The 21,355-nt window shown below is 45.4% G+C and overlaps 1 protein-coding gene across 20 annotated transcripts in view; it reads left to right on the top strand.

Moving 5' to 3' along the window:
• OPCML (opioid binding protein/cell adhesion molecule like) overlaps window positions 1-21,355 on the top strand; it is a 1,172,302-nt gene that overhangs the window by 460,922 nt on the left and 690,025 nt on the right. For 9 of the 20 annotated variants that reach the window (XR_004730869.3, XR_004730868.3, XR_001914632.3 and 6 more), the window contains exon 1: window positions 9,209-9,366. The exons of the other annotated variants lie outside the window; for them this stretch is intronic. Coding sequence is in view for 6 of the 9 variants with exons in the window: in XM_035264016.3 (XP_035119907.2) it covers window positions 9,219-9,366 (148 nt within the window). In the remaining 3 variants the exon portion in view is untranslated. Of the gene's footprint in view, window positions 1-9,208; window positions 9,367-21,355 lie in introns of those variants that run through there. 20 annotated transcript variants of the gene reach the window in all.

Here is a 21,355-nt window from a genome sequence, read left to right as displayed (position 1 = left end):
AGAGAAATAAATAAGTTAATAAATAAAAACATGAAGTATTCAAGGCAAAAGAAACATCGTTTACAAAAGAAACCAGGGAAAAGGTGCTATCTCTGGAAACATCTTTGTGGTTTACTGTGGCTATTTATGAGCCCTACAAAAAGAGAAGAATATTAGCCTGAGGAGCACAGGAGGGTGTACACCTTGACATGCTTTTTCTAAGACGTGAAAGCAGCAGATGATGGATTATATAGATGGCGGGATCCATGCAACTATTTCAATTAGAAGAATGGTCTTATCAGATTTATACATTAGAAAGATCATTTTGAATTGTGGAAGGGAGGAGGCAGAGCAATCTAGGAGACTCCTAACAATCCAGGTGAGACACAACTAGAGTGTCAACTATGAAACTGGAGCACAGATTGATTCGGGAGGTAGTCATGAGGCAGAAGTAATAAAGTCTATTGGCAAATCAGATTTCAGAAGAAAGAGGTGGTCAGATGTGTTGCTCAAGCGCTGTCTCAGGTGTGGGGAGCATGGGCTATGGAATGGAAGAGAAGAACCAGATTTAGGAGAGGAAGATGTTGAGTTCATATTTGGAAATGTTGAGTTTGGAGTGTTTGCGGAGTATGGTTTCACTCCATGCACAACTTCCCTTTGCTTCCCCTGCCTCAGACAACACCAAACTTCTATTAGTCTTTCAGACATACCATGCAGGAATGATACTGGCATTTTCCCTAAATTGCAGTTCAGCAATTGTTTCCTCGGTAATTCTTCCTGCTTCCCTTTCTTAGATGGTATCATGGACCCAGGTGCCTCCCCTTCATAGCTTTATCACAGGTATAATTTGAGATTTTGTTAAAGAGGAAAAAAATGAAGCAGATATTGGTAAAAATGGCAAGAAAGACTTTGTACAAGTGTACTGCAATAAAGGTCAAGACAGCCATAGTAGGGGGAAAAGCCTGAACTCAACTTCAAATATAACAGAGACTGAGTCAGCAGTCAAGGTAAGGTAGTGGATGGAGAATCACTAAGAATGTGGTTAGGTATCCACGTGGAGGAAGAAGAGTGTGTGTAGATACTAAGGATGGAGAGGATGATCCATAAATGGGCTTAGCAGGATTCTTGGCTAAAACCGAGACAAGGACAAGAGACAGTCCTTGGGAATTTCATGTGTACATTTTTTGATATTTAGTGTATCGTGTATCTCTCACTATGAAGTAAGCTCCATAAGGAGAAAGAACCTGTTAACTTTAGCTCACCGTTTTATTCCCAACACCTAGAACAGCGCCAAGGTACATGACATGTGCTCAGTAAACATCTGTTTATGAAATCATTGAAAGCAGGGTTTGAGTCTAATTCCTCTGCTTCAATTTCCTTCCCCAATGTCTCTATCAAATCATAAGGCACTGATTTTTTTGGGGGGGAGGGGTTGGTAGAAGTCCCTGCCTCTCAACAAATCCTTCTCTGATAGTTTTAATTCCAAATGCATCCCATCTTTCTGTACTTCGACTACTAGTTATTGCCTATTCCATTTATCAGGCATTTAATAATATTCTTTCTTATTTCTTAATGAATTCCACTGTGTGACTCCTGGAACAACTAAATTATGTGCCCTTAGAAAATGGGGACCTTGTGAGAAGCCTTTTTTTTTTTTTTTGCCTTTAGCACAGAGTATGTTGCTATTGCCTGGTAGATGCTCAGTAAATATCTCCAAATGAGTAAGTGAATTCATTAGTTGATACAATTAATGCTTATCCCTAAGAAGGCTTACAATTAATAAGGAACACAGGATAAATACTTATAACTTTACTTACAAAAATAACATTTATCTAAGTAAGTAAAGTTTTCTTCAATGAAAATAACCTGGGAGATGGTAGCACTGTTGTTCAAGTGTATTCATTACTCAGAATCCTCTTTTGGCGTGACGTATGCGTGTTTGACATATTTCCAGACACTATCTGTGTATCTCTACTTGTCACATAGTAGCAATGATCTGAACAGGCAATTGGTTCTGCTCACTTGCTATTATCAGAAAGACTGGCTCAAGATCAGCTGCTCGTTTTTGGCACTTGCCCTTCAAAATTTAATTGGCTTAGATCCAACAATTCTATATTGTGGGTCGAATCACTCCATCACATTGTGATACATTTGGCAATCAGAGTATATCAGCGGGTTCATCTAGAAACTACATTACTTAATATTAGCCATCCTAGGGGAACTTTTGCAGATATTTTCATTGCTCTGATAGATGACTGATATCACTGGCTTTGGAATTTTTCTGGGATGAAATTATGGTAGTCATGCTTAATGTGTTAGAATATGGTGACATGATTGCTTATTCTCCCTGTTTTAGAAGCACTGCCAAACCTGCCCTCCACTCAGATGATAGCCAAAACATTTAGATCCTTCTGGGTTGGTAACATGAATGACCTGCATTCCAGGGGTTTGTCAGAAACATATCATGTATGATACTATTGTTCCATTCTCATTTAAAGTACTTTTGGGTTGGGCCCAAAAGATATATAGGTGGTGGTTCACCTATAATCCTAGCACTTTGGGAGGCCGAGGCGGGTGGATCACGAGGTCAAGAGATCGAGACCATCCTGGTCAACAAGGTGAAACCCCCGTCTCTACTAAATATACAAAAATTAGCTGGGCATGGTGGCGCGGGCCTGTAGTCCCAGCTACTCGGAGGCTGAGGCAGGAGAATTGCCTGAACCCAGGAGGTGGAGGTTGCGGTGATCCGAGATCGAGCCATTGCACTCCAGCCTGGGTAACAAGAGCGAAACTCCATCTCAAAAATAAATAAATAAATAAATAAAGTGCTTTTGCAGAAAGTTATTTATCCATGTTATACAATTAATCCACGGCTTGAATTAAACTAAACAGCTGAATGTTTGTGCTTGGTAACAAGTTGTTTTTATTGCAATACCCTTTGGTATTGTAAACTAATTCATTGTGAGCCAATGGCAAAAGAAACAGATGACAAAATGTCTCTTTTATATTGAAAGATATTGTTGAGGGGAGTGTCCACTGGCACTGCCACCGAGTGAGTGTCCACTGTTTTGAAGGGAATGGCATGCACTGTCCCACAGGATGGGCAAGCATTCATGGTCACTTGGCTCTTGTATGAAAGAGAAAATCAGGGCTTACAGAAATTATGTAATTTGCTAAAGTAACTGAGTTAGAGGCAAAGGTGAAACTGCATGACTTCACAGCCCATGCTCTTACGGGTTGATGGAAAACCATGGCAGTCTCTGATGTCTCAGTACTTAGGAAAGCTGTGGTTTCCCCACGTTACAGGCTCATGGTTATTTAATGGACTACTTGCCTGCAGTAAGTAACAGTACTCTTCTCTCTTCTTAATAACACAAAGCCAAATTTGCCATCCGCTGTCAATGTTAATATAACATGTTTCACATGGATTTTAATACTTATTTCTATGCAGTTGTATTTTATTTATCAGCCTTATCTTCTAATTACATATCTTTTCCTTGTATATTTACTTTATTGTGCTGTACAGTGGATACGTTGGCAAGCTGTCACAAATCAATTCATAATTATGGTTCACATATCTCACTCTGCTATACCATCTCCTAACAGCCTAGTAAGAGAGGTGAGTGCCTATTTTACAGATGAGGGCTCTGAAATCAGTGGAGTGTGATCCTCCCATGACTACTCAGCTAGCCAGTGTGGGAAAGACCCTGTAAGCATCAGTCTTTGCTGTCAAACTTGATCATACCTCCGCAGTGTTCTAACCAAGAGCAGCATCTTCCAAACGCTGTTCTCTGGCACACTGGCATTTTAGATGTATTAATACATGCTCCTAAATGTTAATTTAAAAATAGTCTGTAGTCAAATGTGTTGGCCAGATATCGCTCTTGTGGGGTGCCACAAAAAATTAATATGCTAAACTCAGTGAAGCAGAACAGGTTAAATTGATGTTTTATAAGTTTATTTGGTCCAGCATATTTTTTTTTCTTTTCATTTAAAATCCTCATCCATTGAGTCCACGTGGACGTAAAGATGAGAACAATAGACACTGGGGATTACTAGAAGGGGGATGGATGAAGGGGGCAAGGGCTGAAGAACTCCCTATTGGGCACTAGGCTGTGTTTTTTGTGCTCTAAACCTCAGTATCACACAATATACCCATCTAATAAACCTGCACAGATAGCCCTGAACCTGAAATAATATTTAAAATTATACAATAAAATAAAATGCTTAACATCTTCCCGGATACTGCTATTTTAAAAATCATCACTTGAAAACTGTTGGTACATTGAATGAAAATGTTGAAAAAAAAAAGCCTAAGCAGCAATTCAATTCTAGCCTCAAGCCTCAGCTCTCTCTAACCAGCAGTGTGACCTTCATTCAGTCACTTAACCTCTTTGGGTCTTAAGTTCATCATCTGTTAAATTATAGGTTTGAACTTGATGATCTTAAATGCTCCTCTCAGTGCTAAGATTTTTGATGTTTGACTGTAAGTGCCATCTCATTTGAGGCAGTTTCAAGTGTATACTTAGGTTCTAAGGGTTAATGTAGCATCCAGAAGAGTTTTGATTTGAGAATAAGCTTAAAAAAAGAAAAAAAAAAAAAAAGGAAGGAAATCTTGCCACTTGAGACAACATAAATGAACCTGGAAAATATGCTAAGAAAAATAAGCCAGACACAGAAAGACAAGCACCACATGATCTTACTCATATGTAGAATCTTTAAAAGTCAAATTCATAAAAGCAGAGAACAGTGTTTACCAGTGTCTAGGAGTGTGGAGGAGATGGGGAGATACTGGTCAAGGGGTACAAACTTTCAGTTCCATCAGCAGCTTCTGGGGACCTAAGGTATAACACAGGTGGTGATGAATGTGTTAATTAAATTGATTGCGCAATCGTTACACCATGCAGAGTACACCGAATCATCATGTACACCTTGAATATATTCAATCTTTACTTGTCAACAATTTCATTTATTTAAGCAGAATTTTCATCTACAGGAAGAAGACGGGGTAAAGAGGAGGACATTTATCAGACAGTAAATTGACTTTTTATTGCAAACTAGAAATTGAACTTATCTGCATTTCCTTTCTTATTTATATTATTCTCCAAGTTGTAGGAAGCTCAGAGAAAAAAATTGAAGACATAAAAAAGTTGATGTCCCTTGCAAAGTTGAAAAAAAAATCACATCACATTTTATGATAGGCTTTTAAAACGGGGGGAAATAATTACACCTCAAATTGAGAACATCACTTGACTGTAATATCTCTTTTCAAGCAGATTCTACTAATTCCAGATTTAGAAAATGAAAATGTGTTCATAGAAACCATCAGAGCAAGGCAGATGGAATAAGGTATTTGAAAAATCTTAAAGCTGTGCTTGAATTATCACCTTTGGATCTGCATATTTGAAATATATTATTAAAAGGCTTTCTCCGGCACTGTTTTACACCATCTTCTGAAATGTACAGAGGGATCATTAACTGTCCTCTATTTTCTCTGAGGATGGAATAAAGCGAAGAAGGATTTCCACTGCAGCAGGAAGGTGCTCAGCTAGATATTAGATGAACTGACATGTTAATTAAACAATTCAACTAGCTTACAAAGACGCCTTCGCTACTGCAGATTTAACATATGCATGATCTCCTAGATTGCCTTCTGCTCTTATTATTCATTCTCAGATCAGATGTACACTAGAACCCAGGAAGTCTCTTTTCTCTTCCATTTCTTTCCAACCTAGAATACCTACCTAGACCTTTGTCCAAATTCCAACTTGTCTTTGAGGTCCACATGTACTTTTACCCTCTTTTGGTCTATAAGATCTTTAATTCATGTAACATTTTATTACACAGTGCTCCTTTCTCATCAATAACACGTGCCTTGGTACTTTATTGTCTGAGAATATAAATTACATTCAACACAATATACCACTGCCTTATTAGTTAATTGCTAGGTATGGTTTGTCTTGCCAAATGTATTGAAAGCTCTTACAAATCAATTCAACAAATAGTTTTTACACTATGTGCTGGGTACCAAAGGGATCCTCTTTAAAGATAAAGAAAACACCACCATTGATCTCAAAGAGTTTAGTGTCTGGTGTGGGGAATGGCATGCACACAGCTAATTAAAACACAGAGCTGTGTGCAACATGACTGTGGCAGAGACAGAAAGGAGGTATTGTGTATGGAAGGTAATGAGGGGAAACTTCATGACAGAGAAGTGTTTGAACATAGGGCATGGGCTCTGTCAATTCCAGGCAGATCTGTGGTTCTACTGTGCAACCCAATGTCTGGCACATAGTAGGTAGCCACTCGTGAAATGGCTGGTTGCATGAATCAACGAAGACATAAATATATTTTGCCAGGCAAATGCATGAAGGAAGTGGGATCTAAATGGAAGGATGAACTTCAACATTAAGTAACAAGGAGTCCATTTACTGGATTTTACATGAACGGAAAGTGAAGGAGATAAACTTAGAAAAGTAGGTAGGAACAAGATATTTCAGTCCTTGAGTGACATAATATGTAGTTCAATCTTTATTTGGTAGGTAATGAAAGCAAAGTTGGACTTTGAGCAGATGAACAATATGGTGAAGGTTTTTGATGTCAGTATTTTTATATCTTCGTTCTTATAATAAATCTATATTGTATGATAGATGCTCACTCATGCTTTTAAAAAATGGCAATATTTTAAATAGAAACTATGGGAGTTGCATTCTAAAAACAACAGATATAACAGGTGATCTCATACTAGCAGTGCAGAAGGACATGGAGACCCCATAAGGTTGAGCAAAAGAGCTTTGCTTGGGACTAGCCCTTCCTGTCCAGGTCAGGCCCTGTCTGCCTGACTGCCTGGAGCTCCCGGACACGTACGGTGATGTCCCACCTGACCCCAGATAGGCTTCCCAGCCAGGCCCAATCTCCTCCAATTTCATTTTAAAGAATGAAGTGCTTCGTTTTCAAACTTAGACACCCTCAAGAGATGCCTGAGTCAATATTTACCTCCCTAGTATGGAGTTCTCTGTGTGGAAGCTGAATCTTTCAGCTGAAGCTTAACACCTCTTTTTGGGAAACTAAAACTTGAATTTGAAAATTGACCTTCATCAAATGTTAATTAACCTTCTTAAAACATTGATGGTTGAGAATGGTAAGAGCCAAGTGGTGTTTATGGAGTGCCCAGGGTGTGCAAGGCCTTGTGCAGGGGTGTAGGGGTGGGCTTTGGAGAACTGCCAAAGTATGAATGCTGGTTCTGCCATGTATTAGTTGTTTGTTCTTAGAGCAGCTTTTACCTAGTTACTTTCCTCATGCATAAAATGAAACCACTAAGGCTTACCCTACAGATCTTTTCTGTGGGTACATGCAATGCACAATCCAGTCTCTGCTTGCCAGTTTAAAAACAAAATGTCAAGACAGGTCTCTGCTCTCAAAGAATTTGCCATCTAGTTAGGGAGACAAGGCGGGAGCATGCAAAAAGTCAATCAGTAATAAAAGATTAAAGTAACAATTCCAGACGATAATAGAAAAGTTGTCACAAGGCTGTATATGATTATTGCCAAGTGGATTTTTCACACAGTAAGAATTCAAAGAGAAGAGAGAATATTTAAGATTGGGGCTTGGGAGGCCGAGGCGGGTGGATCACGAGGTCAAGAGATCGAGACCATCCTGGTCAACATGGTGAAACCCCGTCTCTACTAAACATACAAAAGATTAGTTGGGCATGGTGGCGCGTGCTTGTAATCCCAGCTACTCAGGAGGCTGAAGCAGGAGAATTGCCTGAACCCAGGAGGTGGAGGTTGCTGTGAGCAGTGATTGCGTCATTACACTCCAGCCTGGGTAACAAGAGCAAAACTCCGTCTCAAAAAAACAAAGATTGGGGCATCTACCAAGTTCATCACCCCTCATTCCGTACCCTTCCATGAGGCGAAGCCTTCCTGTCTTGGCACTCACAGCCCATGTGGCATTCCACGTGGGCCTCCCATTATTGGACTCACGGTCTCTTCTCCCCAGCGGCGAGGCCGTGGTCACACGAATATTCTCCAGAGTACCCCAAACCCAAGATAACTGTTTCATTATGAATAGAGTGTCAGGTCTCTTTTCACTCAAGAGGCGAACAAGCAAATGAATCCAGCTTTGAGATGTGGAATTATCCAAGCAGTGGCTGGAACACTTCAGGCGCAACTCCTGGGAGCAGGTACGCTGGATCCATGGGTCGAGCCTTCCCGGGCCCTGGCCCTCTCTGGCCCTTTCCGGGCTAGGGTGTGATGAGGCTGGCTCCCTTGGGCTAGCCCTCTCCACAGCCAGTGACTCCAGACAAGGGTACCAGTACCCAGGACTCAGGCTGGGACAATGGGAGCACACGCCTGTGGCCGCGGGGCCAAGGAGAGGGGCAGCTCCGAGAGAAGCGTCCTTGGACTGAGACCTAGAGCGCCTGGCTCAGGCAAAGCCCATGGCTGCAGCTCCCGCTGCTCAGCGCATACACGGGACAGGCAGTGAAGAGAGCTGCGCTTCTGCCCCGTGGCAGTGTGTGTGTGTGTGTGTGTGTGTGTGTGATCTGAGTGTGGTGCGCACACGGGTGCAGTCCGGGCCAGGCAGTGTGTGTGTGTGTGTGTGAGTGTGTGTGAGAGATCTGAGTGTGGTGCGCACACTGGTGCAGTCCGGGCCAGGCAGTGTGTGTGTGTGTGTGAGATCTGAGTGTGGTACACACACGGGTGCAGTCCGGGCCAGGCAGTGTGTGTGTGTGTGTGTGTGTGATCTGAGTGTGGTGCACACACGGGTGCAGTCCGGGCCAGGCAGTGTGTGTGTGTGTGTGTGTGTGTGTGAGATCTGAGTGTGGTGCGCACACGGGTGCAGTCCGGGCCAGGCAGTGTGTGTGTGTGTGTGTGTGTGTGAGATCTGAGTGTGGTGCGCACACAGGTGCAGTCCGGGCCAGGCAGTGTGTGTGTGTGTGTGTGTGTGTGTGTGAGATCTGAGTGTGGTGCGCACACGGGTGCAGTCCGGGCCAGGCAGTGTGTGTGTGTGTGTGTGAGATCTGAGTGTGGTGCGCACACGGGTGCAGTCCGGGCCAGGCAGTGTGTGTGTGTGTGTGTGTGTGTGTGATCTGAGTGTGGTGCGCACACTGGTGCAGTCCGGGCCAGGCAGTGTCTCCCGGCGGGGGCAGCTGTGCGCCGCCTTTTGGCTCCAGCAGGCAGTGGCTGCGCTCCGCTGGGGGTTCCGGCGCTGACTGGCGCCCTCCAGCGGCCGCGCAGATGAGGTGCGGGGCCCGCGAGGCACCCGCCTGGCGTCCGTCCCGGACCCCGGCGCCCCCTCGCGGCGACCTCCAGGCCAGCGCATCAGCCTCGGTCGAGGTCAACTCTGAGGGGCACGCGGTACCCCGCGGACTCGCAACCTCTCCGGGTCAGTGAGCCGGGCCCGGGCATCCACGGCTGGGTGGCATTGGGGCGGGGAGGCCTCGCATGGGGTCCGCGGCGACTGGACGGGCCGCGGGGGAGAAGCCGTCCCCAGAGGAGCCTTGAGCCCCCGCCCCAGCAGGTTGCGGATAGGACGGTGCCAAGGGCTGTGCCGCTAGGCGACGGGGAGGGGGAAGGGGGGAAGGGGGATGGGCGAGGGGTAGGGGGAAGGGGGGAAGGGGGATGGGCGAGGGGTAGGGGAAGAGGGGAGGCTGGGGAGGCTGGGGAGGGGAAAGCGGAGCAGGTCCTCTGCCTTGGGTAGGCCCAGTCGTCCCTCTTCCCCCGCGGGGTGGAGCCCGGCTCTCCCACCCGAGGGCTGGAGACGGCAGCACGGGCTCTGGTGGCTTCCCGGGGCTCCCCTACAGGTTGAAGGGGACTCGAGGCGGAAGCCTAGGTCTGGGCTGGTCCTTCCCCTGGCAGGGGGAGGCGTCGGAACTGAGCTTGGCCTGGGCACTCCAGGCCGTCACGCGGCTCTCAGCAGCGGGATGGGGCCAGTGAAGAACGCGCGCGGGAAAGAAACGGCAGGACTCTGGGGGGACTCGGGAGGGCGGGGCAGAACGTCCTGGGACTCCTGAGGGTCACCTCCCAGGGGACCGCGCTCTCGTTGGGGTGCAAGGGGCAGACGCATGGAAGAGGGAGGGCCTGGCAGAGCACGCTGGCGGCTGAAGGCTGCTGAGGAGTGGGGCTGTGTGCGGAGAGGGGCCGGGAGGGACGCTGCCAGGGCTTCGCCTGCCATTGGAACAGCGGGGGCAGGATGTTTACCGTGGCCCCAGTTTCTCCTCCTAGAAGAAGATTCTGGATTGAGTGATGAGCACCATTGATGTACCCCACAAGGCCTCCCCCTGAGGCTGAGGGGGTGCTTAGTGAGGTCCAATCTCAAGACCCTAGAGCAGGAGTGCATTTTATACACTATCGGGCTTATCCTCTGGGAGAATGTGATAGACGCCTCCGTCTGTCATCTCAAGGAGAGAAGTAAATCTACCCTAACCCGGGATATCTAAAACCAAAGATGGGCTGTAAACACCAAGTAATTGCTCCTGTGTAAGAGCACTTCATTCCTTCCCTCAGCCACTCGTGAATTCCTTACATATTCTTGGAGCTTGTGCTTTGGAGCACACAGTGGGCAAGGAATTGGGAATGCAGAGAAACATCAGCCTCAGTTCCTGAGTTGCGGAACCTGTGATTGAGTGGTCCAGGCGTTCGTTTAAATAACAGGATGCAGCATCCTCAGAGATGTCTGTTGGGTGGTATCAAGGGGGCTGGCATCTCAAAGGAAACCGAGAACTGTTCAGAGCCCTACCCATCCAGGTGGAAGCACGAAGTCTTGTAACTATAAGGGATAGGTATGCATCCCCTCTCCACCAGGGACATCAAATGCACATCACCCGGAAGTCACAGGCACACTGGGATGCTGCAGGAGCGCCCTACAACGAATCGCTGCATTGAATATCCGGGTTTCAGGTCCTTTCAGTTCTAACACTTCTACTTTATGTTTGTGGATATGATGTTGAAACTAGTCCCCCCACCAAAAGCTAGTGAGGCCCAGCTGTAAGACCCTTTCCACCATGCACTCTTCACCCCCACTCTTCCTCTCACCTGTGTCCCCACCAGATTGCGAGGCCCATGAGCAGTCTTGCTCTGCATCGACATCTCAGCTTCCAGAACAGCCTTCAGCATGCAGAAGGCTTCGGTGAGCAAATAATGAATGAATGAAGAGGTGAACAAATAGATGCTTCCAAGGTGTTCAAAGGACAGAAGCAATAAAAGACATTGAGCTTCTTCATAGCAACGAGAGCTTTTATACAGCTTCAAGGTGCTCAATGGCTCCGCAGTAGAATAAGTGAAAAGAAACGAGCACAGTGGGTTTGGGTATTTTACTGGTTTGAGGGCAGGGAGGAACTTGTTTAATGAAATGTGTGAATATGACACTTGTGGGTGTCCTCTCGACAAACCTGGTCTCAGGCAGCATTATTCCTAAAATATTCCACAAATGAGACTAAAGTCTATTTTAGGAAAAAACATTTAATAAACAAAATGGGAATGGCTTTTCATGGTGCCACTGCAAATATAGAATTGTTGGCATTCTACTTCATCTCCCCTCTTAGGGCCTTCCGGCTCTCAGTGTGGGCCACACGCTGGCTGCAGTAGTGTTCGTGAGAGCTTGGGGAAAATCAAGAGTCCCAGGTATCATCCTAGACCTACTGAAGCTGAACCCACATTCTCCAAGACCGCAGGGGTGATGAGGGGAACACTGGTCTGAGAACTACCATCCTGTAGCCTGCAGGTTGATTACAACTCAGGTCTACACATCTGGCCTTGTGCATCTGGCCGGTTTGCTGTAGCTCTGTGCATTGGCCAGTAGTTCTGGCCCTAATGTGGATGGGCAGGGTGAGTGGGGACCCTATTCATCGACCCTAAGGAGTTTTCTTCTCTTATTGCTCTGTTTCTAACTCTAACAGCTGATGGACTCTGAAACTTCTGCTAAAATGCTTCTCCTGGTTTCGAATTAATTCTGTCAAACTGTTTTGCTAACATGGTTGAAGTTCAAAAGGCATTCCCAATGAGCTGCTTCGTGAAAAGGGAGCATGATGCCTATCTTCCGTCCCCTTTGGACAGGCATCTCAGCACGTCTCTGGCATCCTTGTGGAGCAAAAGGCAGAGCCTGAAGCAGACTGGAGAAGGCTGGGGGATGCAGAAGGTGGGCAAGACCTTGGGGAACATACAGCTCCTTCCTTTCACCAACAGGCAGGTGGAGATGGAGCCAGTGGTGGTTAGTGAAGGTTGCACAGTGAGCTGGCACAAAAGATGAAATGTGACCCTCTTGAGGTTCTTACCATGGGTGGCCACGCCTAGCTGTGCACTTTGTAGGGTGCCACAGTCACTTTCTCATCACCCCAGACAAGTGTAGAGTACTCAGGCAGATTTATTTTAGCCTTTTTTTTTTAGCATCTTTTCATACAGATTTTTGATTTATCTGAAAGAAAATTAGATTGGAGATCATAAGTTGAATTCACATATATGAAAAACAAATGAGTGGTTAGAAATTATCTGAAGCACCATCTACTCCTGCTGCCCATCAAAAATGTGAGTCCCCCTGCAGCATTCCTGCAGGGTCAAGTCTGGCCTTGGGCACTTCCGGAAAGGGGAGAGCATTCAGATGGGATAACCCTGCTGTGATGCTGTGAGCTCCATAGATCCATTTTTGCCTTCTGTTGAGTTGAAATATACCTTCCATTACCTACACTAGCCTAAAATGCGTATCAAAAGTACAAGCAATTACATATCAAACATGATTGCCAACAGCAAATGCCTTCATCCAGAGAGAGGCAGGGGCCAGGAGAGCAATTCAAGCAGGCATGTATGTGGAAAACTCGGTAAAACACGGCAGGAACTGAGTAAGAGGAAGGAATATTGGGGTGGGGATGAGTTTGTATCAGAAAGAGGGAGAACAAGCATGGTGTATTCGGGGAATATAAGGATTCCCAGTAAAAAAGATTCCTGTGGCCTCGGAAGTCTCTAAAATCTGTCGTTTATAACCCCTAGTAGGCGGGTGCTTTGTATTTCTCCAGCAGTGAAAGAATAGCATAGCATAAGTAGTGTATGAAGGTGGTAGTGGGGGGCGGTGAAGAGATTTCTGGGTTTATGTCAAGTTTGGAGTGACAGCCAAGATTCTTAAGATCCACGGGCAGGGCGCGCCCTCTTGTGTCTGATCAGAGCTAGTGCAGCCCTGTAAAAACGAGCCCTGCCGCGCTAAGGGAGCTAGCTGCCCGTGGTGCATCACAGAACTTTAGCCAAAGGTGATTTAGCAGGATTGTCTGCCTCCTCACTAGAGGAGGAGACAGCAGGAGTCATTGAGCAGGGGTAGACCCCGGTCTGTCAACTTCCAAAGCATGTTGCCTTTTATTTTATTATTTCTATTTCACTCTGGCACAGGCTAATGCCTGAAATATATTCCTTTCTTTGTCACTGGTTTACACAAGGACCTGCTCACTCCTTTGCTCATTTCTCTTATCTGCATTCTCTGCTGTAGTCCCTGCACACATGCAGTGTTTCTGTTTTGTAGCCATGTTTGCGTGTCCAGTGTGGAAAGCACGTAGATGTTCACCTGTTTTCATGGAACAACCTAGGCGAAGCTGTGTTGGGTATCTCCTTGGCCTCATGTTTATCAGATCGTCCAGGCAGCTGTGGCACCTTGAGTTCACCGCGCGCAGTCACTGTGGAGTGCTTGGTGCGTCCACACCTGCTGCCTACGGACCCCTGCTTGCTGTGCACTCCAGTGGGTCCAGGCCCCTTCCCTACACAACACTGCAGCAGACATCCTTGCACATCCCCACTTCAGGACGCCCATAATACTTGGGGCCTGAGATATACCCAGAAGTGAAATTGCCAGGTCGTAGGGATGTAATTTACTCAGTCTAAGAGCTGCAGATTCCTCCCTAGAATAGCTGCTTCCATGAGGCTTCTCATTTTTCCTGTATTCCCTCCAATTCTTGCCATTATCCAGCTTTCCAATTTTCCCCAGCAAATTATGTGTAAAGTGGTTTTATTCCACATTCTTGTTCTTTTAGTCTGTATTTATCTGAGTATTTGTGGCCAATAGGCATTTGCGTTTTATATTTAAATCGTCTGTTTGCATCTTCTGCCTATATTCCATTAAGAGTCTTTTCTTTTTCTTATTGATTTGAAGATTTTCTTTGTAGAAACAAAGTATTCATTCCTTGGTGTTTTATGCATTGCAAATGTCTTATCCCAATGAGTCAACTGTTAACACATTTCTTGTGCTTCCTTCATTGAACAGAAATTCTTAATTCTGTCATCCTCAGTCATCATTTTTCCTTGTGCTTTTTGCTTTTGAAGTTATTTATAGTAATTCAAAAAATTCTTACTGAGTTCTAGTTCACAGAGACAAGCTCCGACATTTCCTTCTATTGATTTTAGAATTTCACTTTTTGCATTACAGTTTCAAAATTGTATGGAATCCAGTTTTGCGAGTGTCATTAGGCAAGGATCTTGCTTTACTTTACTCTTGATTTCAGATTGCTTTCCACTTCCCACTCAGAAAGGTATCACACTGAGCCTATGGGGAAAATGAGGACAGAGCTGGAAAGCCCTGAACTTCATTCCATGTGATGAGCTCCGAGTCACCGGGCAGTCCCAGCACTTGTTCCTCGGCTTGATGGGGCACAGATCTCTTCCAGATTCCCTTGGGCAACCCCAACCTTCCTGATATCTAGGCAGGGTTGAGTTCTAAATGAGCTCACAGAGCCTTAAGGAAAACTCAGAAGTCCACCCTAGTGTCACTCAGAGAACCGCCACTCAGAAAGATGATACTGTCTGTTAGTCACTTAGCTTCTCCGAGCTTCCACATCTTCATGATGATGATGATGGCAATGATGAGGATGATGACGGCTTGCATTCACACATGATTGTACAGGGTGCATCTCATTTGAGACTTGGGGCAGTACTCTGAGGAGTCTTTCTGGTTACAGAGGAGGAAGCCAGCCAAGGGGAAGAATCAAGCCTGGACAGCTGCTTGCGTTTGCATGACGTTCACAGCCACTTCTGGTCTAACATTCTGCAGTCTTGTACAACATCTCCTCTTGAAGCCTTGCTTTCCCCGCATCTTAAATGGAACCCCATATGCAGGGACATTTTTCTTTGCAGGTGGAAGTGGGTGGTGTGAGTGAACCTATGCAGGATGGAGTCTCACATAGCACAGAGGAGTGGAGAAGTGCCAGCAATTTAGCCCAGACATCACCTGCCTTTCAAAACCTGAGGAATTCAGGTAGAAAAATGTTTGGAATAGGGAAGGGGGGCAAACTATTCAGAAAAGTTAATATAGAATTAGACGGAAGCAGCCAATTTGTTTTCCAAAGATATGCATGCATTGACTTGAAAGTGTGTCTACAAAATATTAAGTAAATTCAGCACAAAATAATGTCTATCCACCACCTTATTGTATGAAATAAATAAAAAAATGTACAGAGTTTTATATATGTTTATATAAAAGTAACAAACCAAGAATAAAGTACGGAAGAATATACAGCATATTTCTAAAATTCTAAATATTAGCAATACCAATGTACATGGGAGATACAGAGATTACAGATTTTACATTAGATATTTTATATTCTTCAAATCATTCCAAAGAACAGATATTTGGTTTATCATTCAACTAACTGAATAAAAAGGAAAAAAGAACAGGCTGGTTTGGATTTGGGTGGACATCTGATTACTGAAGATTCCTTCTGGTTTCCACACTGGCTTATGAATCCAAGAGCCCAGGCTTTGGCAGGACCAAGCTCCCCTAAGCCTGGGTCTCCTGCTCTCTGAGTACAGCTCCCCAAGTTGAAGGGTGCCTCAGGGATGGGAAAGTGGGAGGATCAGGTGTCCTGGGATGGCTCAGAAGAATTTCTTCCTCCTGATTAAGTTGTCAGATCCATCCCCAGAGCAGATGGATCGTGCTTTTTCCTTGCCAAGACTTTTCTTGGGGGGTAAGGGGTGAGAGGGATCAGCCTCTCACTGTGTACACAGGGCAGTGTCCAGCTTCAGAGCAAATCCCCTGCAGCGAAGCAGCAGTCAGCATCAAACTTCCGGGCAGCATCAAACCCCAGCATGAGGCGCAGCACGGTCCCCACTGCTCATCCCCCAGTGCTCTTGGAAAATGGCCTCCTTTCTCTAGGAAGTTGTCAGAAGGATGCAGAGATTCGCCTACTGCAGGGCATTGTCCCAGTGAAAGGCTTCATTGAGAAGGCCCTGAGACCCAGCGAGCTCTGTCGTGGTTTTGTCTTTGGAGAAACGTGGCTTCTGTTTGACCTCATAATGAATGAAAGGCTGGTGAGCACACAGCAGATTGCCAAACCAATCCTGACAGTGTCATAGAAATATTGATCCTATAGTCACCTCTGATATCTGTCAGTGTCAGTATTTTTCACTCTTGCAGCTACATTAAGAAAGGGGGTATGGGAAGGAGGTGAGCCTCGTCTGCTACTCAGCCTGTGACAAAATGCAGCTGGGCTGACAGGGCAGGGTGGGGACATGTGAGAGGTTGATGTCCACCTCACACATACTTTCTTCCTCTCTGCTCTCTGCCCTCCTGTCCCCCAGCACTTGCCCTAGATGCCACTTCCAGATGAGCTGAGGATGCCTGTGAGAAAGTATGATGGTAGACGGACAGGGTGGGCATGATTCTGTGCATGGTTATTTAACTTTGCTTCTCATTACTGACAGCTCTTGAAATGGGGCTGAGAGATGTGGCTTCTAATAGGACTGTTTCCACCTATAGCTGCATTTTAAAGCGTTAGACGCCTGTGTTACAAATGATGTAACACATAGACAATGATGCATGATTATGGAGAGGACTGGATTTAACATTCTCATCATATTTTTGCAAGAGTATGTAAAAAACCAACAACAGCAGGAATATCCTGCCTGACTCGATCTGTGAACCAAAGGTTCATATAGGAGCCTGGGGGCAAGAGCCCTGACCAGAGCTGGTGGGCATCCTTTACTCTCCCCAGGCCTCTCTTCCATCCTCCTGGGAGCCAACCTCAAGGACCTCTGAAGTCTGGCCTGGAAAGTCTGCATATGCCCCCACCACAGGCTAAGAGTTTATGCTTTCTTCTGCCTCTAAAGGGAGCTGGAACACACAGCAACAGATTATAATCAAGTAATACCAGATTATGCTTAACATAGAGATACTAAAACGCTTAGTTTCCTGGCAGTCAAAGTCATGAGAGGGGCCACTGCTTTACTAGAGCCAGAGACACAAAATTTCTTACTTGAGAAGGACTTTAGAAGTCTTCTGGTCCAGCTCATATATGACACACAAACCCCAGATATAACATCTGAGTCCAGATGTCAAGGAAGAAAAGTAGCTATTTTACTTGGTGGTCTTAGAAAAATAAAAGATTATCATTTGAAATGAGCTCTAGAAAGATATAGACGTTTCAAGTAGATTTGCATATTGAAAGAAAGAAATGTGGATTGACTTATTCTGTATGGCCCCAAGGGCTCTGTAAAGATTGAATGAGCTATCTCAGCAAATAATGAATGAGATTCCCATTACTGGAGTCATTCATGTAGAGAATGGATGGCATGGGATGGAAGATGGATGAATATTGAAGAATATTCATCTGGAATAAGTCAAACTGGTCTTCAACCCAGGGTATGCTATTTACCACTTCTGTGACCTTGGGCCGGTGTTGTAAGCCTTTTTCTTTATTCACAGAACAAGTACGATAATTTATTGCTCTTCTTTTAAGGGGTCTTGTGAGTTTTCAGTGAGCTAATATATATAAAGTACATAGCCATGTATCTGGGTCAATAAATAGTAACTGTTTATTGCATTTGTGTATAATCATTTGGCAGAAGCATTGTGGAAGGTTAGGATGTCAAGACCAGCAGATATTTCACATTCCTGGCAACACGGTGACTTCGCATTCATTCACTAGCGATTTACTGAGAGCCTGTCATGTGGCAGGCACAAGTCTGCAGGCAGAGATCTCAGGGGTAAATGGAGCTGATGTAGTTCTTACCCTCAAGGAGCCTGCAGTCTAGTTTCTCTGGCTGGTGTAAATGGCAGGACAATTACTGACTTCAGCTTTGGGGCGACTCATTCGAATGGTGCTAAGGACTGCCCCCAGCTCCCTGTGCTGTGAGCCTTGGGTTGCTGTTTTTGGAGTTCTGCTAGGAGAGCCCTTTGGCACTGTCCTCTTTGGTCCCACTGGTCCGTGGAAATCCATCATCTCCAGCACCATGCTGCGCCCTACTCACACCAGTTCTGTCCTCCTTTTATGAGCGCCTTGCAGATGCAAACTAAGAGCACCTCACCTGGGCTGCACCTGGCTTTTCTGCCCCAGGGCTTGACTGGTGCCTGAAGGAAACTTGGGAGAGCTCAGGTATTAACCAGAGCCTGAGGCAGTTAAGAACCCATGACAATGGGGGAAGCAGAAATGGAGGGTGTGTTCTTCCCCCTCCATCCCTCAGGCAGGTAATTCTGAGGTGTAACTTACCTGGCTCCTCAGGAGGATGCTCAGGACTGAGCCTCACTTGAACGTCAGCTTCACCGAGGTGACTCACCGAGAGCTCTCTTTGTGTCGGCTTCCTCCTTCCGGGTTTCACCATTCCTTCCTCTCACACTGGTCACCCACAGTGGCTTCCAGCATAATCTGTCTTCATGCCAACCCTCGTCTCTGGCAATGTTCTCCTGGCTGAAACGTGCTGTCTCAGTAAAACCAGTGTCACAAGACTCAACACCTCTACTAAATCTCTGTCGCTCACTCTTGGGTACTTCGAGTTCCCATGTGTTTGATGGAGGGACGTGCAGTGGTGCACGAAGTCCAAGCCCACTGGGACACCTGTCCCCAATTGCCCGGGGCCCACCGTTTGTCCCCTCCCTAAACCAGCACTGCACTCAGAGTCAACTGAGTACCGTCGGCTTGAATTCCCCTGCAATACACAGCACACTCTCCTCCTCTAATTGGTGAGTATGGAGTAGTGCCAAAACACGTTTCATACTTTACGGACTTATTCCACATCCAGACGTCAAGCAGTCCCTAGAGGTAAGTAGGGTAGGTTTGAGGATGCATTTCCCTTTGGGTGTTATCCCACATGTATGAGTCAGAGGTTCATTCATTTGCTTTGGTTAACTCCATCTAGATGTTCTATTTTCTCCTTCTAACTGCTTTGAATCCTCCTAAAACTTACAGAATAATTATGCCACCACTGCCTTTGAGTTATTTTAAATGTTTAGTCTCATTTATTTTCTTAAATGCAAAGTTCTTTAATAGCATTTTGAGTGATTGTCACAGTAGGTTTATTTTTAAATTGAGATATAATTCACATACCATAAAATTCATCATTTTGAAGCGTGCAATTTAGTAGTTTTTAGTATAGTCCAACGTTTTGCACCGATTGCCCCTATTTAATTCTAGAATATTTTCACGGCCGTTAAAGAAGCCAGTACTCATTAGTGGTCTCTCCCCATCTCACCCTCCAGCAGGTGGTCTTTAAATTCCCATCGCATGACATCATTTGGCCCATCGAGTCTGAGTACTGCAAACAGGTACACAGTGACCATTTGGGAATCACTTAGGAGCAATTGGTGGTAAGGAGCCTTCCTGCACATAGCAGTCCTGACTTCACTACGGCTGACTCTGTGACTTTGGGCAAGCATTTTATCCTTTCTGAGTCCAGTTTACATTTACACAATAAGAGGATTGGGCGATATTGGGAAGATTTGCTCTTGGATTTGCAGGATTTTAGGAGTAAAAGTATAGGGGTCTCAGGAGTGCTCAATCCTCAGACTTTGGGATGAATGTTTGTAGCTGCAGTATTTTTTTTTTGAGAGGATGCCAGATATTTGGCTAAACTATAAAAGGGTCTAAAACTCTCTCCATCACTTTTAAAAATGAACAACTAATGGGCCAGACAAGAAAGTACTTGTTCCACCTGTAACCTCTCACTATTATCTACATTCGCATTTGGGAAAATTGAGTTTCTGGGAGTGACTTGCCTGCCTCACTCAGCAGGTGGTGCTAGCGTGCAAGTCTGTGTCTGACTCCGGGGCCAGTGATTTTTCCTTAAGTCCCTGCTAAAACAGAATTTGTGCTTTGGAATCAGAAAAATCTTCAAGGCTCGTTTTATACATCTAAATATAAGACTACGTCTCAAACATAGGAGCCACTCAATACATTGTACTTCTTACATCACTCCACTTGTGAAAAAGGGCCTCCTCTATATGCTTTACACAATCACTCCCACCACACACCCAAATGTTGCAAAACCCTTTTCGGAGCTAGTGAGAACCTCTCTCTCTCTCTCTCTCTCTCTCTCTCTCTCTCTCTCTCTCTCTCTCTCTCTTTCTCTCTCTCTCTCTCTCTCTCTCTAGTGAGAACCTCTCTCTCTCTCTCTCTCCCTCCCTCCCTCCCTCCCTCCCTCCCTCTCTCTCTCTCTCTCTCTCTCTCTCAGATGTCAGTTCTACACTGGTTTCCTTGAAGCACAGTAGAGGCTTTGCCTGTCTGCATCCAACCCACTGAGCTTGGATGGGGCAAAACCATCGTCTTTGATGAGCTGCCTGTCTTAGCCTGTACCTGCCTCATATCAACCTAGTATATTTTATGTTAATAGATGAGACATATCTGGATATATTTTAAAACATCATCTCATTGGACCCTTTAAGAACGTACCCTGCTGGGAGATCACATTGTCTCTCCCAAGCTCCCTCTGTAGGTGAACATCGAGATGCATCTCAGTGGCTGGGAAAGGCCTTGCCTGCTTGCCTGCTTGCCTGGCTTGCTGGAGAAGGATGTGTCCTGTGTCTCAGAAGATTGAAGGCTGCCACTAAGTTTGCAGAAGCATATTTGAGCTCAGGGTATGAACTCTCCTGCCCACCTGTGGTCCTGACAAGAATCCAGAGAACCAACATCACTTGACCCCCAGCCCCTGCTCCCTTGGCTTTATCCCTGGTACAATTTTCATTTATTTCAGCTGCCTGCCCTGACCACCCAGCCAGCATGAGCCCAGGCAATGGGAACTAATTATAATATTAGCTTAGACACAACATAATTATAAAGAAAATTGCTGATAAACAACTTGGATTTATGCATTCCAAAAATCACCTAAATATTTTCAGTTGCACCTTCTGTAGAATTAGTCACACTGATACATTATCTGTCTGCATAGGCTTTGAAAGCAGAGAGTGAGTGTTTGTAGCCAGCCCCCCTTGTCTGCAGGATAGAGAACTGTAGGCCAGGCTCTGTCACCGCATCCCTGGGCGGAGCCCAGCATTGGCTTTCTCCCAAGAGAAGCTGGGTAGATTGTGAACTCTTGAGCCTAAAATGCACCAGGGTGGGAGAATTTACCATCTAGCAGAAGAAGGGCCAGGGGGTTCCAGGAGCTTTAGACAGAACAGGGACAAGCAGTGAAGCACAGAA

Source organism: Callithrix jacchus, chromosome 10 (genome assembly GCF_049354715.1).
Source record: "Callithrix jacchus isolate 240 chromosome 10, calJac240_pri, whole genome shotgun sequence".
Taxonomy (NCBI): domain Eukaryota; kingdom Metazoa; phylum Chordata; class Mammalia; order Primates; family Cebidae; genus Callithrix; species Callithrix jacchus.
Note: the sequence above shows the minus strand (reverse complement) of the source record. Positions and strands in the feature narration are given on the sequence as shown.